Source organism: Amphiprion ocellaris, chromosome 7, assembly GCF_022539595.1.
Source record: "Amphiprion ocellaris isolate individual 3 ecotype Okinawa chromosome 7, ASM2253959v1, whole genome shotgun sequence".
Classification (NCBI taxonomy): domain Eukaryota; kingdom Metazoa; phylum Chordata; class Actinopteri; family Pomacentridae; genus Amphiprion; species Amphiprion ocellaris.
The window spans coordinates 18,667,836-18,686,654 of record NC_072772.1 but is presented as its reverse complement, the minus strand read 5'-3'; the positions used below and the strand labels follow the sequence as shown (position 1 = coordinate 18,686,654).

Here is an 18,819-nt window from a genome sequence, read left to right as displayed (position 1 = left end):
TGAGTTAAAATGACCATTACACCTGAGTGTGTATTTACCGTCTACAGCCACCACCTATGTCCACTCCTAAAATTCAGTAAGTACCAGTACTGCTTGACAGGTGACTCACATCCACACACACTCCAGCCACAGTACACAAACTCCCCAGCTGGCCACTTATCCACACACCAGCCAGACAAGCTCGTACTATTGAGCTTCACACAGCTTATTAACCTACTCACACAGGCCAACACACGACTTTGCAGCCGAATTTTAACACAGTAAGCATGTTGAGCATTAGCTTACAAGCACTGTTCATTCATGTCTACCACACCGTCTGGTTACATTGCTCTGCGTGCACTACCTGAATTAGTCATGCCCTGGGTTTTTTAGTAAACACTGAAAGCATTGCTTTTAATGAATGGGTTGTCTGCTGTTGCTGGGTTGAATTTCAGTGTCGGTCTTTTCCTCTTGCGATGTAAAGGTTTTGTCCACAAATTGTGTCATGAAGCACAGCACAATCTATCTTTGTTATGGTACAGCTTCATGAGCAATGAGTTTCATTCTGTGCCATTGCGGTTAGTGGCTGAAACTGAAACGAGATGTGCTGGTGACACAGATGCTAAAGCAACAACATCAATTGTAAATATAAATATATCTTAATACAAATTAGGCTGCAGCTGATAATCATTCTTGTTATTTATTATGATGTTTGTTTATGTCCAAGAACCTAAAATGATGACTTTACATAGCTTTTGCTCCAACTAAAATGAAAAGTTACTCAATTTACAGCATTAAAGAGCTGCGAAAAGCCACAAATCTTCACAATTTTAGAAGATGATTGAATAAGGGAATTGTTTGTATTTTTCCTTTTTATAGCCTCTGACTCATTGGATGTAGACTTCTATAAGTGCCAGTTCCTCCAAACATTTCATGTGGCTTTCTGCTCTCTTTCTGCTGTCTTAGCGTTACAATTTTCACAGTTCCCTTGACTCTAGGATACAACAACAACCTCCAAGCAGCAACCTACATTTTGAAAAGTCCTGAAGAACATTTGGATCATGCAGTTAAACAGGTCTGCTTGGGGTTTTTTTTTTTCAGTGAAGTAACCATTTCATTGGCAGTGCTCTACTTCCTCTGTGCATTCCACCAAAACAACTCACCCATCTCTACTTTGTTAGAGAACAGTTACCGCACCACTCAGGATGATTGTTTGCTTATAGAAATATGAACTGATCAGACACCAGAATGATAATAAAGTGCAGCCAGGCCATTCTCCAGCACTGAAACACCCTGTGAAGACAGGTCTTGCAGTCTGAGACTACTTCTTATACAACCTGTGCTCATTTACTAATCCATTTGTGAACTATTAATTATAGTGCTAATACATACAAGCAATTCCTTTAACTGTGTCCACTAAATTACGTGTGTCTGTATACAAAAAGATGGGCTAACTGAAACCATTTTTTTTCATATTTGTCTATAAACAATTCCACCTGTACCCACACACATAAACACACACACACACACTACTTGCCCAGAAGTGGAACCGCTGACTCAGGCTGTCTCAGTATTGCCTCTATGTATGTCTCCATAGTCATTTACGGGAGTACAGTGGTGGTAGCAGTGAGGTGAAGAGGTCTTAGATCCTCTTTGTGAACTTTATTTTTAGCACAGTGTGGAAGAAAATGTGTCACAAGACCCTTAATCACCAGGCATAACCTTTTACACACACACACACCATTTATTTTAGCCCTTTTTTTCAGTCACTCGCACACACAGACGCATGGACACACACTCCATTGTAGAGAACCTCACAGGCCTCTTACTGTCAGACAGAGAGCTTTAGAAAGAGAGTGCTGAGTAACACCAGTGTTACTGTTAAATGCATCTGGGCATGAAAGGTCATCACAACATGTCACTGGTTCAGAGGAAGCAAAGATTCACTTTGTCGTTGTCATCTGTGGTATGATTTTAGTAGATGGCTTGTTTGTGGCATACTGTATGTAGTCTGTGTTTTCATTGACCTTTGCAAATGAGACATTTTCACACAACCAGATGAGTTTTTGTCTTCTCTTTGATCCCCCATCTCTCCATTGATTTGCCGACACACCCCTTTCCAGCTTTCCAGTACATCTGCAGATATTTGATCAGACACCATGATGATTTGAAGATGTGAATAAATGACAGTTCTCTTTTCATCCAAGGAGTTTTTTTGTTTTTTTTTTTTTGGAAGGGTTTGTGGTGAAAGGGAAGTAATTTAGGGCAATAATTAATTTCCTGCAAAGAGAAATCTGACAAGAAATATCAATTCATGATTCAAATTACTGTTGTATAATCACAAAATCTTTTTTTTCTGTTCGCACAGAGAAAAGACAAAGCACATGCTGGTACGATCATATATCCGCACCTTGAAACACACATAGTCATCAAAGTGTGCCTGGGGAGCTTTGGAATGGAGGCGACATAGGGATGCATTGTTTACTTCACCTAATGTCGGCTAACTGGACGTATCCCTCCAGGCTTCTCTGTTTGTTGCCACATGAAACTCTCTTTTCTTCCTGATCTTGCAAACCAACTTGTCCTCCTGTGATCCTCCTGCTGAAACCTAACCTGGCAGCAGACCTCTGGCTGTCTGCCACCACATCCTCAATAACCCTGCTCACCTGTGTACTGTGTGTATGTGAAAGAGACCGAGGGAGAGAGGCTGACTGTGTAGACATCACAGCAGAATGAGACAGTATTCAAGCTGTCTGCTGTAAAAGCGTCATCCTCGAAGCCCATAATTATTGAGAGAAACGTTGTGTATAAATGCACATGTGCTCACTCAGCCATACCTGATAACACAGTGCTGTCAACTTTTCAGACAGACATCGTGTCAAGTTACTGCTCATGTTTGTAACTGTGCACCTTTGTGACGTAGCAGCTTCGCCATTGTCTGCCCTACGACTGCAAATTTGAATGGCTGCTTGTGTTGTTACATACTGTCTTGTTAAAACCTGAAAGTGTGTGTGTAGGTCAGTGAGTCAAACCTGTGTCCTGTGCATATAGATGAATAAGCAATTGTGGTGGGGTTTAACAGATTTTGTCTGTCACCCCTTATCATATGAAAACACCCTTTAAGAGGGGATGTTCAGACAACGATCTACAGTTTGAACAGTACACAAAAACACACACAAGACTGTTTCCTTTTGCATGGTTGATAATGTTAAGTGGCTGAGATCGTGGCTCCAAATGCACCGCAGATATTGCACCATACTAAGGCACATTTCGAAGCAGCCTACTTGAGCACTTAACTTACAGGGGAAAGACCATTAGGGGCAATCAGGGCTGTCATTTTTAATGGGCAGATCGAGGCGAAATGGAGATGGACCTGTGGCTTAGTGGAAGAGTTAATGTATTAGACCACTTGAAGAGTAGGTAATGAGGAAAATGCAGGTGGAAGTGGTGAGACGGCACAGCTGTGGTTGAGGCAAAGGCCCAAATGGAAACCAGGCTGTTGGCTGTTTTATACCAGCAGCTGGGAAGCCACTTACTGCATCTCAATAGAAGTAACTAGTGCAGTCAACATGCTGTGTGCATGTGTTTATGTGGCCACATGTAAGCATTTAGTCTGTGTCCTTGAATTGCGTGTTTTTGCTGTTACATAGCACACACAGAATATTGACATTTGTGGGTTTTGTGTTTGTCATTGGCTTACGGAAATTCTCATCTGAGAAAGTGTTTTTGAACACGTAGAGAGGAACTGTGGCAGGATGACCTCCTCCTGACTTACTTTTGATAATAACCTTGGCAGCAGCATGTGTTAAACTGTGTGCATGGTGCATAATTTACATTTACTTTGATACATGCAGTACCCATCTGTAAGTGTGAGTGTTTTTATCGTATGTGTGTTCTGTTCTGGGGAACCAGGTTGTTAGATGAGGGGAAGGCAGGCTGAACTTTTGTTCTGTTTGCTTAGTGGGCATTCCTCTGAGCACTGGCCCTTATCCAAATTAAAGCCAGCGGCCTCCTACCAGCTCAGCACAGTGCTGCCCTCACAGGGACACAGTGACACTGATTCATTTGTGCCTGTCAGCTTCTTGTTAATGAATGTATGAGGAGAAAAACAACAGCAGTGTTCTTTTTGATATTGCTGGATTGTTGTAACGTTTTCAAAACCTGCCTTTCTGAGTTTTGTTCAGCACTTTTGACCTTTTTGACCAGGTGTATAGTTAGATTGGAGAATAAAGCAGCAGCTAACTATTATTTGCATTGTTGATTAATCTATTTTTTTTTCTCATATAATCTATTAGTTGTTTGGTCTGTACAATGTCACATTAATCATGAATGCTATCAGACAGTGTTTTCTGAAAGCCCAGTATAATCTTGTCAAATGTCTTGTTTTGTACACAACTCAAAGACATTGTGTTAACATTTGCAGAGGAAAAAAAAAGAAAAAAAAATCACATCCAGGAAGCTGCAATAGCGAATTTTTTTTTCATTATTTAGACCGAATAATCAAACAATACATTTTTAGTTCACCACTAACTGATTAATTGCTGCAAACCTATTAGAGATGTGCAGTGTCTATGCATAAGTACTACTTTTACTTACACATATCTTTTACCTTGGAAAAGACTTTAAAATTTTCCTTTTCAAACCGCTTCCTTGAAACTGTATCGTTTTACTCCTGATTACATTTTTCTATTAGCATGTTTTCAGTTCAGACATGCTTGCCTTTAAGTTAGTTGACTTCATTTTATGTTAAAAATGTGAATGATTCAAGATATTATTCATCTTCTGCTAGTTCTGAAGTTGTTATTCTGTCAGCTTTCTAACCTGATCTGTCATTTTCTCCTCAGTAATTAAGTATTTAAAGCCTGATCTGTACTTATCCAACCACTACGCCCTTCAGGGATGTACTACTGCGATGTACCTGCGTGCAAATGGCAATAAATTCTATTCCATTCTATTCTCTTCTTATTTTACAATACAATACACTTAAACTGTGCATTTTGCTTGTGGCTTCTCTTTAGGTCCTTATGGTTGAGGTGGTGTTAGGTGTTCTTTGCCATGCCTCCTGCCATGACAGACCTCCTGGACATATGGGCAGCCCATTCGCCCCTGGCCGGACACGCTCCGGACCAGATCACTGTGGACTTTTTGCTGCCCACTGGTATCTACATCCAGATGGACGTTCCACGAGAGGCTACAATTCAACACATCAAACTGGTGAGTGGCGCTGGGTTAGTAACGGGACAGGTTTGGGGGGGAAAAAAAGGGATGTATAAGCAACATTTTAATTCAAAGCTGTATGTTTTAGCCATGTTATGGCACAACAGATAATGAATTCCAATAAATCATACTTTAAGAAATTAAATGAACTCCTTTTGCTTGTTATATTATTACTCTTATATGCCTGCAGGCCTTTTGTCATAAGGAAAATCAGAGGCTGCGGCACACACACACACACACACCCACACACACACACCAGTTAGACATCATCCTGTGCCTGTTTTGACAGAGGAAATTGTTGCGGCTGGCTGCATGTTTTTGTTTGTCAGTACCTATAACTGTCAGCATGCCCATAGCTCATGACATCATGAGTAAGCGGAGGTCAGAAGTCAGACTAGATGAGGCTTTAGAATTTAAAGAAGCTGCTTGCATTTTCAACAATGTGTAATGTAATCTGTTTTAATCTGAAGGTCTTTGGAATGATCATTGCTTGGATGTTCTTAGCACCTAATTTTGTGATTATATGGATTTTTAAATTTAGACTAGTCAACCTGTATTTACAGTTAGAGTGCTAGTCTGTGTTGACTTGAGTGCCATCACATGCTACCCCCATATGTAATGTGAGTGGATTGTGTATGTCTCCTAATGACTCTTTGACAATATGAAAACAAAGATGCACAACCCTAATCCATAACAAATTTTACAAAGGTAGTATTACACAAAGGCAGGGCTGTATGTATTGGACAGCCTTTTTATTTGTCTAGTTATTCAGTGTACAACATTTCCTGCACTGAGACCCAAATCAAATATGTTTTCGTTAGACGGGAGCTATTAAATATACCCTGAGGAGTGTGTTCTGAATAGAAAATGAACAAGTCAGTCTGTATACATGTACTTAATGTCTGACCACCATTTTCTAAAAAACACTTGGATCTTTGTCATCCCTTTGACGTGACCAGACATACAGACAGATACTTCCCCTTAGCTGTAATATTTTCACTTATATTTCTTGGAATTCTATACTACCACAAGTGTCTGCTGTTGCCCAGTGGTCTCAGTGAGTGTGCCGCATAAAAGATGCTTGTTGACACAGACATGTGAGAGATCTTCTGTCTCTGAATTTAATATATATAGAAGCTGTAAAAACTGAAGGTCAGGGAGGCTCTGATACTTTTCTTGAAAATTTAAAAAGGACTGTTCTTAGGAAGCCTTGAAGGGTACTAGTTTAGCTAAAGGGCAGAATGTTCCTTTTGACCTGTGTCAGACTTACAGACTGCTATGTACCAGTTTTCGTCTCATGAACAGCCTTATTTCATTCATTCACAAATCTCAATTCATGACTATGACTAGATCTGATTTCCCAGAAACCCATCTATTTTAAAATGCTTTGTAGAATTGACAATTGTCTTTTGAAAATCTCTTTTATATTTGACACTTGTTGAGACTGCCTGCTTGTAAACATATAAGACAAAATAGCCATGTAACAAATGATGATACCATTACAGTCATTTCTAAAGTACTTAATCTCAAGAACATTGTACAATCAAGTTATTAAATCCTCATGCATGTGGTTTGTGCAGAATTGTGATCAACATAACATAAAATCACGAGTGTTCTTGAGGAGAAATTATATGTTGTGAGGGCAAATATGTCTTGTTCCAGCTTGCTTACAGAGTAGCTCTGTGCACAGACAAACACACAGTACCTTAACACCTAACCCTGTGATCATGCTGTGAGGCCACAGGAACATGAATCATGCCAGAATTAGCTGATGGACGTAGTATTCACATCCTGATTGCATCACCCAAAAGCTGTGTCATGTTGCCATGAGTAACGTTTGTTCCTGAACATGTACTTTGTCAATATATGACATCATAACAATACAGTTTTTTGCACTTGATATTTTTTGGCATCATTTAATAATAAAAAGCATATGTCCTTCTCGCTTTACAAGGTTCAATTACATTGAAAATGCTGTGAGCTAAGCAGATACTATAAGCCTTTGTTTTTCTAAACCTTTCCCAAAATCAGATAATTTTATTTTTACATGGCCATCAAGCCTAAAACAAGGATGCTGTTTAGCCAAGTTACACATATTCTAACTAGATTTTTTTGTGAAGACAGTCAAATGTAGATCATTGAAACCCCTTCCTGCAGTTTTGTGGAGCAAAGGTACTTGAGGAAAACCCCATTTCTTCTTCTTCCTTCCAGCTCTTATGGAAGCAGGCTCAGACCTTCCCACTGTTTCCCGCCCTCGGCGAAATGGAGAGTCATATGTTCGAATGCGTCAATCAGGCAGCTGTGCACGAAGAACTGGAGGATGAAACCCGGCGCTTGTGCGACGTTCGCCCTTTCCTGCCTGTCCTCAAGCTGGTGACGCGCAACTGCGGCCGAGCAGAGCGCCTGCTGGACTCCAAAATTGGCGTGCTCATTGGCAAGGGTAAGAAATCATCACTTTCAAGACTCTCCCACGGTTTAAAGTGGCAGACGATCACATGCATTACTCCCTACCTGATTGATTCATTCACTGTCTCTGTTTGACGTTCACAATAAAGAAAAGCACTTAAGACTTGGTAAGTGTTACAGTATATCTTTCTCGACACACAACAAGCCTTTAGCACCTCGTCCACTATGCTAAGTAACTCCTCCAGTCAGCACATTCGCCTCAACCATCAGATCTAAGTCTCCTGTGCAGTTGGCCCCTATCACTGGTCCAGGTGGTTGATGGAGAAGCATGATGATTGACTGGACGTGTTCCTGACATGTCTTCCATCACATGTCATTTTATATTATCTCTTGTGAAGATTAGGCTTTTTGGATGAGCAGAGAACATCTGTCTGTCACTGCTGCATAAAAGCCCTGTCCTCTGAGGTGCCTGAACATTTGCTGAAAATCTGATCCATTGACAGAATGTTGATTTATGCGGAAAACTTGCTTATTTGAAACAAACAAACTTAGGCTGGTTTACTATAACTTAATTATATATATCAGCAACACAGCTGATTTAACTGATTTGTCAGTTGCAAGAAAATGAATCAGCAACTGTAAGAATAGATCAATTGTTCAGCCATTCCTCAAGCAAAAATGCCAAACATTTGCTTGCTCCAGTTTCTCAAATGGAATTAATTTTGTTTATCATGCATGACAGTAAACACAACAACTTTGCTTGTTTTATTCCGCCAACAGTGTAAGACATACTGTCACTATTTTCAGGCATTTTAAAGGCAGAATTCAGTGGCTTGTCAGGAAAAGAACTGTAAGATTTATCACAGTGAAAATAATCTTTTGGTAAAGCCCCACTAGCTGGTAGCTGAATGTGTAAATAAAATGAGATATATGCGCTTAAATAATTGGTATTGCATGTAGGCGTACAGTGAACATGTAATTAAAAAAGACCAACTTCTTTCTCTGCTCTGTGTCATACAAAGAAACACATTTATCCCTCTTCTAACCAAGTTATCCAGCATCATTGAAGTCCTTCAGTCACAACAGACCTCTTCAGGAGAAAAAGTGCAAAGCAGGAAGGAAGAAGCTCTGAATCTAATTGAAGGAGACTCAGATGATATTGATATTCTCTTCTCCTGGCTCCACTTTGATCTGACAGGATCTTTTAAAGGCTTTTGTCAGAGTGAAGTGGTGTTTCTAAAGGAACCCCACAGGCATGTCTGGATAGACACGCACACATGCACACACACACACACACACACACACACACACACACTCGTACCGCCTGCAGCGCACAGTAACAAACTATTACACGCTCACACAGCCAACCATTTTTTTTCCTTCTGGAAATGCAGTCACAAACCGACCTACATGCTCACACAGCTGATGTGGTCCAGAGCCCTTCTTTGAATGCTGAGGGTCATATGAATGTTAAATGGCTGCAAATGTCAACATGTTGATTTCATTACCATGAAACTGTTGAGCAGCACCTGTTTGATTGAAACTACAGAGACGATCTCAAAAGGGTACAGAAAGATAAATATGATCATCCAAACAGCAGCTCATACCTCTGGCGTTTGGTACTAGTGTGCACATTAAAAGGCTCTGCTTAAATCCTATGAGAGACTATCATTTACCTTCCTCTTGCACATTCATTCCTGCTAGTGTCTGGTATCAAGTGTCCTACAGGTGGTTGTGCATTTTCCATGATTGAAGCCTGTTTATTAAAGTGTGTTACCTGAGAATATACTAAGGCCTAATACTTGAGAACTTGCTTTGCAAAAGAACTAATTAATTTCAGTTCAATTCAAATTTATTTATATCGCACCGACTCACAACATATATCATTTCAATTCTATAATTATGGTCCATACTTTTAAGACAATTAGTTATTTTATAGCTGAGTTCTTGTATTATGAAGACATCTTCTGAAAGCACATGGTTAGAGAAATTATCCCAAAATAGTACAGAGTACAATAGAACAATCCATTATATTGAAGTCTTTCACTGTCACAATGCTGTAGCGATGTCCTGTCCTAATTTCCTGTAGGTCTTCATGAACTCGATGCCATAAATGACCAGGAGGTGAAAGACTTTCGCTGCAAAATGTTGCGTATCAGCGAGGAAAGGATGCAACAAGTGCAAATGATGACATGCACAGAGTGGCTGCAGGCCTGCTTCTCACCACAGCTGGAACCCGCGGCTGGAACGGCCATCATGGACGGAGTCAACGACCGGCCGTCAGACCTGAAAGTCATTATCCACTTTGACCAGTCCCAGGTGAGAGTCTGCTACCCAGTGCTGGAAACACTAACAACTTTAAGGAGAGTGTAGCCACTGGAGAAGACTTAAGTGGATTTGTAGTTTATATATGGTATAAGTAAAGTGTTCATTTAAAATGAACTGAATTTCTCAAATGTAGTTCATTTTGTTTATCATATTTGGTGATAAAGGTATTAAATTGTGACCTTTTCACCTACAATTTCTAACACCTCTTTCTCCCAAAAAAAACAGCTCAGCAAAATAATCTGAACCATGAGCAGAGTCGACCAATATTGCATCTCAGTGTGATATTGAGATTAATAATATTGAATACTACATATTGGAAATAAATGGAAAATAAATATAAATATGCAATGAGAACTAATATACAGTGTTTTACAGCATTAGATTTTTAAATGATTTGAGACCTCCCAGAGAGCCTATAGGACTATGGTATTATTACTGATTGCCTTGTGAAAACAGTTTATCTTTAAACTGAATTCATTTAGAGTCATTAGGTCCTTGTATGTTTAATAATGTTGTGTTTAATGTTAAGGGGTACTTTAAAAGCTGTTACGATGCTGCGAGGGATACTCATTCTTCTTGACAAACAGCTTACAATTACAAAGAAGGATGGCTAATTTATGTATGTGTTTTATGTTTCATGTTTGTAATAGCCTGGAGGAGACCAAGATAAAAAGGACAGATAATAACACACTCTTTAGCCAAATTCATACCTTGTTGTCTGTTGTCATCTCTGCATGCATAATGAACTCAAAATAACAGTTTGAATTACTGTACCACTACAGAAAACAAAACTACCTTCTTTGAGAAGAAAAATTAGCCATGTGACTCCACCAGTGAAGGCACATGTATCGTAGCTCAGCCTCTGTTTCTGTTCACAGTTGGCAGCTCCACAAAGGTCACGTGATTGAGTCCAACTAGCAGGACATGTGACAACACTAAGTGGGTCAAAACCATCAGCGAAATTATGCCATTCTCCCAGACGCGCACACATTAGCATTTCGGCTCAAGGGACCAAAACACTGATTAAAATGAACCTCTCTTCCCCTCTCCTCCTCTGAACTCACTTGACTGTGTCTTTCCATCTGTCTCTGCCTCAGTGTCTTTATGTTTGCCTCTGTTAGAGAAATAATATTATTTAATAATAAAACAGATGGTCGTGTCCCTCCAGACCCTTGTATATCATCTTTGATCAACATCAGACCCACACTTGCACATGCACAAAGACAGGCCATCTGTGCCACAGCACTCCGTGCTCAGGTGGACTTCGGCAGGAAGTCTTATTTGGGAGGTCAGACACAATAAGCCACATTATAGACAGGAAGTGTGCTGGTGTTGTTCATTGTTCAAAAGTGAATATTTCCAAGCTGCGATGTGAACCTTCCTTTTAGTGATCTCATTAGGGCTTAGGGGTGTTCAGTGATTAACCTTGTTTGTTTAGTTGCTCTTCACATTTACATCCAAATCTGATCTGATTACAGCATCAAAATAAAGTTTCCACAATTTAGAAAGATGTATAGTTGTGATTTAAGTACTGTAGGAATACCTATTGCAGGTATTTTCAATCTTGTAGTTCCATCATAACATGGCTACAGCCATTTTTTTGCTGTTAATTATTAATGGAGGACTTTTCTATTAAACCTCCAGGAAATTATAATTCCATCTCAGGTATCGGGTCAGTGCTGTGCTATAAATAGCATGAAGCACTGGGCTCAAGAGTGGCAGGCACTCGGCGCATATTAGATTGGCTGTGATAATGTATGGTGGACTCGTGTATTGAAACACATTTTGTTGCCAGAGTTCATTGAGCCATGAAGACACACGTCCAAGGCTTACTTGTTCAAAAAGTTTAATCTGGATCAGAATGATCCAGATTTGGAAATCCCTTGTTATGCTAGCCAGGATCATGTAATCCATCTTACCTTTGTAACAGTTTTTCAAGGCTATGTTGGATAGGATCACCCTGATCCAGATATAAACTCTTCAAGATTACCAAATCCGGATTACCAGCTGTCTAAATGAGACTACATATTGCAGCGTAGGCTACTAGCTATGTGAAGGGCAACAGCTATAACCACATGCATAGGGTCACTATCAGGGTTTTTATTTAAAGAGACCAAAAGCAGCACAATAACATAACACCGGCATCCCCTACCATTATTCTGTTTTCACAGTCAACAGTCTGCCTCTCACTGACACACAACAAATAAATACAAACACACAAATGACATTATTCACCCATATGTTGTGATTATTGAGAACACTTACTTTAAATTGCAAAAAGGCAAAATATCCAATAGTTAACTTGATGGAAGTTCACAATCACCTTCATTCACCAGCTTTTTGAAGCTCTTGTTGTAAAAGACACAATGACACAATCATCTCTAGTGATCATCCCAGATAATAGTGTGTTTTTATAATAATATACAGCAATGAATAAGTTGAAATAAAATGTTATTTGTAAGGAAAATCTTTTCATTGGTAGCCTAATGCCTGTTATCTATGTTATCACTGTGACGGTTAAACAATAACATGCAAAGTATAAATCTGGACAACTGAGCCCAAGTGACCACTTTGATTTGACTTTGAAATTTGACTTGAATTTCTAGTGGCTCCCAATGTACTGTTGGTTCCAACAACAGTGTTCAGGAAGAGCCAGCACAACATGTAGCTCTCCCGTTTCTTTCCTCTCTCCAATTATGTCATCTACATTCCTGTGTACATATAGTGGTGTATGTCTGTAGGTAAAGTGTGTTGGAAAACATGTTCTGCTATTTTATCACTAACATTCGTCTTCACTGTTTTGTATGATCCAGCAGCAAGACCTCCAGTTGGACATTCTCAAGTTTTGACCTTCTGTTTTTTTGACACCTTTTACTCCAGAGTTTGACAAAGAATACACACAAAATATAGTCTACTAAATGGCTAACCTTTCAGCTGTTTTTGCAAGAGTAACAATCTAAGCTATGACCATAATAAACACTCAAATCAACCTCTTCATCTCTATTTTTCTTTCTTGTCTTGCAGGATTCTGCCAGTCTGAAAGTGCCATCATCCAGTACTCCCACTGAGCTGATTGAAATGGCTTTGAGGAAGTGGCTGACCACCCACAGACCTGAGGAAGAGGCATGGAAGGGCCAGTATATGCTGAGGGTCAGCCGTTGCCTGGATTTCCTATGTGGAGACCATCCCCTGATTCAGTACAAGGTCAGTGGCTACACATTGGACTTTGTCAAATGTCTATCAGTGGCTGATGGACCTTAATCCTCACTCAAATATGTCAACTCTTGAATCAGTATCATGGCCAGATCTAGATATAGTACAGACAGTCTTCTTAAAACACAGTAGGCTTTTTTGTCCTTGTCCATTACTACCTGCAGGATGGCTGCCACAGCTGCTTCTGAAAACTGTAGAGTGTTTAGTGTGACAATACCATCCCTGAGCCTGTTTTGTGATTCCAGGAAGAGGTCAAACCAGGAAAAGTTTAAGTACAAAACAACATTAACAGGCTTGAACTACAGAGGTGACGCCTCAACAGAAATACTTTTAGTACAGGTGTGGATGGTGAATTATACTTTTAAAACATGCATGTTTATGCAGAGCATGTTTCAGCCTCTTCAGAAAAGATTTAGGCACACAGTGTCTGTATTCAACAGATATCGTGGAATTTATGATTTTTTTTTTATGTCGATGAATTCACTACGCTTAATAGTTGTATCAATCTAGCTATACCAATGTTGTGTAAGAGTAGCTAAATCTGTATGAATTTTACCTGTCTCAGTTTTATTGGCTACATGTGCTTTTTAAACATGAGATTTAACTCAAAATAATACCAAGACCTCTAAATTGGAAGTAGTTTCTGTGTAACCTTGTATGTTAATTTGAACTTGTGCATACATTCCCCTTTTTATGGTTTGTTTTTTTTCCCTTAAAGTAGTTATTTTGCTTGGTTAATTTAATCTTTTTTTTCTGCACTTTAAACAGCTTGAATATGCACATAGCTATATCCTAATCCAGTCCTGTCTTGTGCGCAGTACATCCGTACATGCCTGCAAGCCAAGGAGCCTCCCCGTCTCACCCTGGTTCACACGAGTGCCGTGAAGGCCATTTTTGACAAGGAAATCTCTGCCATTGGCGCTGTGGTTTCCCGCAAGTCCTCCAACCCACCTTTACCACTACCTCCCAAGAGAAGGGTTCCCACGGTAGGTCCAATATTCAATGAATGTGCTTCTCATTTCTATGTTGTGATGGTTTTGTGTATTCAACATCTGCTGCTGTTTTCAAAGGAATACTGCTTTGCTAACAGATACTTATGCAGATCATCGGATTGTACATGACCTTTAGTGACTGAAGTGAAATAAATCTGCATCATCTCCTTATGTTGAAATTTTTCACATACCATATTGCTAACATGAAGCTTGTGCTCGCATATTTTAAAGGCTATTTATTTGGCAACGATCTGTGTATGACTGAGGATCGTGATGCACAGGAGAGATGTTCTCATATACACTAAATACTGGTCTGTTAATATCTGTCAGTGTTTACTGAGAAGTGTCTTGTTGCATCAAAATGGCAAACCTCCACAGTTTGATTCACCTGCGCAACACAGTGCAGGTGTGGAGGTTTACCGAGTAAATATGTACTTGGCAGCTGCCACCTGTCTTTTATGAGGCAGTGTTCTGAGTGTGTTGGAGCAAGCCCACAGTGGCCTGCCAGCATTTGCCACGTTGTCAGGAAACATTGTCAATTCTTTGCTGCTGCTTCCACGTGCACAGTGGCATTACTGCTCAATGTGTGCATGCACATTTTAAATGTCAGCGCGAATTTAATTGGTCACCGCTAGCGAGTCTCCCGGGGTTTTAATTGCAACATTTTGATGCCCTGGTGTGGTTCGGAAAGTTGATAAATATTACAGGTGTGCGTCATTTAAAATGGTAGTATCACATTACATTTATCAGACCCACCATAACAGTGTTAGAACAGTTACTTCATGACTTTTTCTTACTGTTCCTGCTTTTATGAATGAAAATTTCTGTTGCTTTACAGTACAAACAGCCACCATTTTAACCTCACTTAGAGTCACATTTTTCAGGGAGTATCTATTTAGTCATCAGTGTCACAATCGCTATGTATCATGCTTTGTGACAAATTCAGTCCTGTACATTTGTTCAGAAGTGGAGGTGAGATTGATGAGCAAAGATGAAATTTACCAAAGATCGCATTTCAAAGGCTTCAAAACACTTTGCTGTCCCATGATGCCCCAGTTAAATTAATTTTTTATCCATATAATGAGTTATGACTAATCATTATTTTCATTTTTGATTAAACTGCTTACCATTTTTGTGATTAATTTTTTTTAGTCTTTAAATTTCCAAAACTGTCATCAAAATTGTTGCCAGTTAATTGTCTTTTGATTGACTAATCCATTAGTTGACTGTTCCTGTCAGCACTGAACTGGATTTGCTTTCCCTTTCTGTAAAAACCTCTTGCTCAATCTCTTTTTGCTCAACATAGAAATATTTAAGACTACGCTTTTTTCTCATCACATCACCAAAAAATATACCAGTCTTACCTTCGGCACCCTCTAACTAGGGGTGGACAGATCATTAGCCTGGCCTATTAGATCTGGTATTTAGCATTAACTGGGAATAAGAAACAATGTTATACTGTTTGTGTTGTCCCTTTAACTGCCAACTGGTCTGGGAATTTATTTAAAATTTTTACTGATATTTTGTACATGATAGAACTGGCCCTGCAATATATCTTCAACCTGCTGCTGTCCTCTGTTTTTGAGATCCTCTGATGGTTTTGTTCCAGAGTCTATGTTTAGACCGACAGATAAATGAGCCGCAGCTGCTAGGATTCAGAGATGTTATGAGTTGCCTGAGAGGACCAGGGCAATAGATATGGTTTCTTGCTGTAATTGTGGCATTTTAAAGCAGCTTTTCCATAATTTGTTGATTTGGCAATGGGACATTTATTTTATGATTTTGTGTGTTATATTGATCTGTCATTTTGTTGAGCACTTTTAACTGTGTTTTTGAAAAATGGTACAGGAACAAATGCTGGCCAGACAGTAGTAAGCTTTCTTTAGACATGTGGCTCTCTGTGGCAGGAAGTGAGATTTATTTTCATCAAAGGAAACCGTTATTGGATGCTTTGCTGCTGTGTGCAAAAAAATCTGACTGATAATTGGTGAAAACAAAGGAGAAGAGAACAGAGGGGCTTTACAGTATATGAGGCTTTTGTTTCTGCCTGCAATAATAGAGGCAGACAAAATATAGTGCCTTGTCTGATAAGAGACAATAAATTACATACGCCATCAAACTCACATGAGCATTTAAACTTACTGAAGCAAACATCCACACACAAAGGGAGAGGCAGCAAACAGCAGGAAGTGTGGCAGTTAGTCATGTTCATAGTTTCTAGGTGTCATGTGATGCTGTTTGTTCTGCTGACTGCTGACCCTCGCAAATCCACTTGGCTTGACATCAGAATGACCTGCCTGACCTCCTATATTGTTTGTGCATGTGCAGGGAACTGGTGGGTGTGAAGAAGAAGCAGCGTTTTGTGAGGACGTAATTTCACACCACATTATGCCAATACCGCTCACTCATAGCCGTGTTTCTTTCTCCTCTCACTTTTCCTTGCAGCAAGTACAGACGTGTGTGTGGGACGTGTCTAGCCCATTTAAGATAGTCCTTGTGAAAGGAAGCAAGGTGAATGCAGAGGAGACGGCCAAGGTAAACTCTTGCTTCGTTCACATCTATAAAACAGTAATTTATGCTCCTCTTAGTATGTCAGTGCATGCATTAAACCTGCAAACACAGTTATGCCATGTCTCCCCCACAGTTTCACACACCAGCAAAAATACTGTTGATACTGTAGATAATGTTGTGACTTTTTTTATGACGTGGGGCTCAAAAATGTGTGGGAGGGGGGAAATGGTGGCAATTTGTAAGTGACAAATGAAATTAAACACAAGATAAGAAATGAAGCTGCACTCATCAACCTCTCTTACCCTCCCAGGTTCAGGTGAGGGCGGGGCTTTTTCACGGCACAGAGTTGCTGTGCAAGCCGGCGGTGAGCAGTGAGAGTAGCAGACGCTCGGACCACACGTGGAAAGACAGCACACTGGAGTTTGACATCTCTGTCTGTGATCTGCCGCGCATGACCCGCCTCTGCATTGCCATCTACGCCGTCATGGATAAGGTGAAGAAGCAGAAATCCACCAAAAATCCTCACATAAACAAGTACCAGACCATCCGCAAGGCAGGGAAAGTGGTGAGTGGGACATAGGCTGTTTGCAATGGCTCAAACAAGAACCTAAAAATAATAACCCTCCATTTCCACGCATTTACACAATTTTTATTGACTAATAAAAATCTGTGTGATACAGCACTACCCCATAGCTTGGGTCAACACCATGGTGTTTGACTACAAAGGGCAGCTGAAGACTGGAGACATCATCCTGCACTGCTGGTCTTCGTTTCCTGGTACGCACACAGTCACTAGTACTTCCTGTGTGTTTAATAATTAAACTAGAGTCAAATGAGCTTCAGCAGTGTTTACCAAGCGTACAGTAAATCTTTGTCAATCAAGTGTGTTTGTGTATGTTTGACCCAGATGAACTTGAAGAGATGCTGAACCCCATAGGAACTGTTCAGACCAACCCGTACACTGAGAACGCTACAGAACTGCACATCCACTTCCTAGAATACTCATCACACTCCATCATCTTCCCTCCTTTTGACAAGGTCAGACAGTAGTTAATCACTGCACTCTGTTCAACTCGTAGAAACCTTTTGCCTTTTTGGACATGGCAGTAAGCTTAGATTTGTACAGTAAGTGCAAACACTTGAACAAATGACTTCTCTATTCATGTGCATGTGTCAAGGCTGCAATGAATTTACCATACTCAGAGTTTTTATTTGAGTACAGCAAACTCGATAGAACCAGTGTGGCCATTTTCGAAAGACATGACTGCAGCTGAATTTGTCACCACAGTGGCTTAGTGCTCTTCATAATGGTACCTAGTGATTATGATGAAGTGGTGGCTGTTAGTATGAGAGGATCAGGACGTGCTCTGCCTGCTTATTGCACTCTGCCAGTGATGTATCGGTGTCTCTTCGCTCATATAATGCTAGCTTACTTTCTTTTCTTTCTCAGATACTGGAAAAAGCTGCAGAGATCGCCAGAGCAAATGACTGCGCACCGGTTGTGAGTTCATGTACAATGGGAGATAATCGTGTGAACATGCCTAAATGATTGTTCTCAGTCATAATGCATATAAGAGCAAAACCAGTGGAAGTTAAATCCACATAATGCTGCCTCTCCCCCTCTCACACGCTGAACAGACACACACCACAAATATAACCTCTCAAACAGGCACCCATTGCTAGTTTCCTTGGAAACCCATTGTTCTCACTTCGGCAAGGCGTAGCAGCAAAAACATTCACATCTCCTTTAAAACTACAAAACTAGAAGGACTAATCAGATTACTTTTACGTTTTCCTGTCTCACCGCCCCTCAACTAAGAACACACTCCTGGGTGTGTTGCTGCTGGTTACGTAATCCTGTGTTATGTAGAGGGCATGCCTGAACGCAGCCCTTTTAACATGAGGTGCATGTAGGTGAAACTACGGATTATCATTGACCAAAAGTTAGTGTTTAATTTTTACTGTATATCACCCTGTGTATGAGAGTACAACTCCATCAGCTGTTGTCATTCCTTCAGAACATTTCATTTGCATGTTACGTTTACGTCTTTGTCTCTTTAAATCATGTGTCTCCCTGTTGAATGACGCTGCAAAAACAACTTGTTTAACAGCTACAATTCAATAATAGTCCTTGATCTTTGGTTTACATTTATAGCAGATGGTGAGAAATTAC

At 40.0% G+C, this 18,819-nt stretch overlaps 1 protein-coding gene across 2 annotated transcripts in view; it reads left to right on the top strand.

Moving 5' to 3' along the window:
- The window catches only part of pik3cb (phosphatidylinositol-4,5-bisphosphate 3-kinase, catalytic subunit beta), a 59,539-nt gene that overhangs the window by 24,547 nt on the left and 16,173 nt on the right, over positions 1-18,819 (top strand). For both annotated transcript variants that reach the window (XM_023271997.3, XM_023271996.3), the window contains 10 exons: positions 4,998-5,193; positions 7,408-7,636; positions 9,692-9,921; positions 12,955-13,134; positions 13,962-14,129; positions 16,581-16,670; positions 16,957-17,211; positions 17,327-17,423; positions 17,554-17,684; positions 18,097-18,147. In XM_023271997.3, the coding sequence (XP_023127765.1) occupies positions 5,035-5,193; positions 7,408-7,636; positions 9,692-9,921; positions 12,955-13,134; positions 13,962-14,129; positions 16,581-16,670; positions 16,957-17,211; positions 17,327-17,423; positions 17,554-17,684; positions 18,097-18,147 (1,590 nt within the window). In that variant the 5' untranslated portion in view covers positions 4,998-5,034. The remainder of the gene's footprint in view (positions 1-4,997; positions 5,194-7,407; positions 7,637-9,691; positions 9,922-12,954; positions 13,135-13,961; positions 14,130-16,580; positions 16,671-16,956; positions 17,212-17,326; positions 17,424-17,553; positions 17,685-18,096; positions 18,148-18,819) is intronic.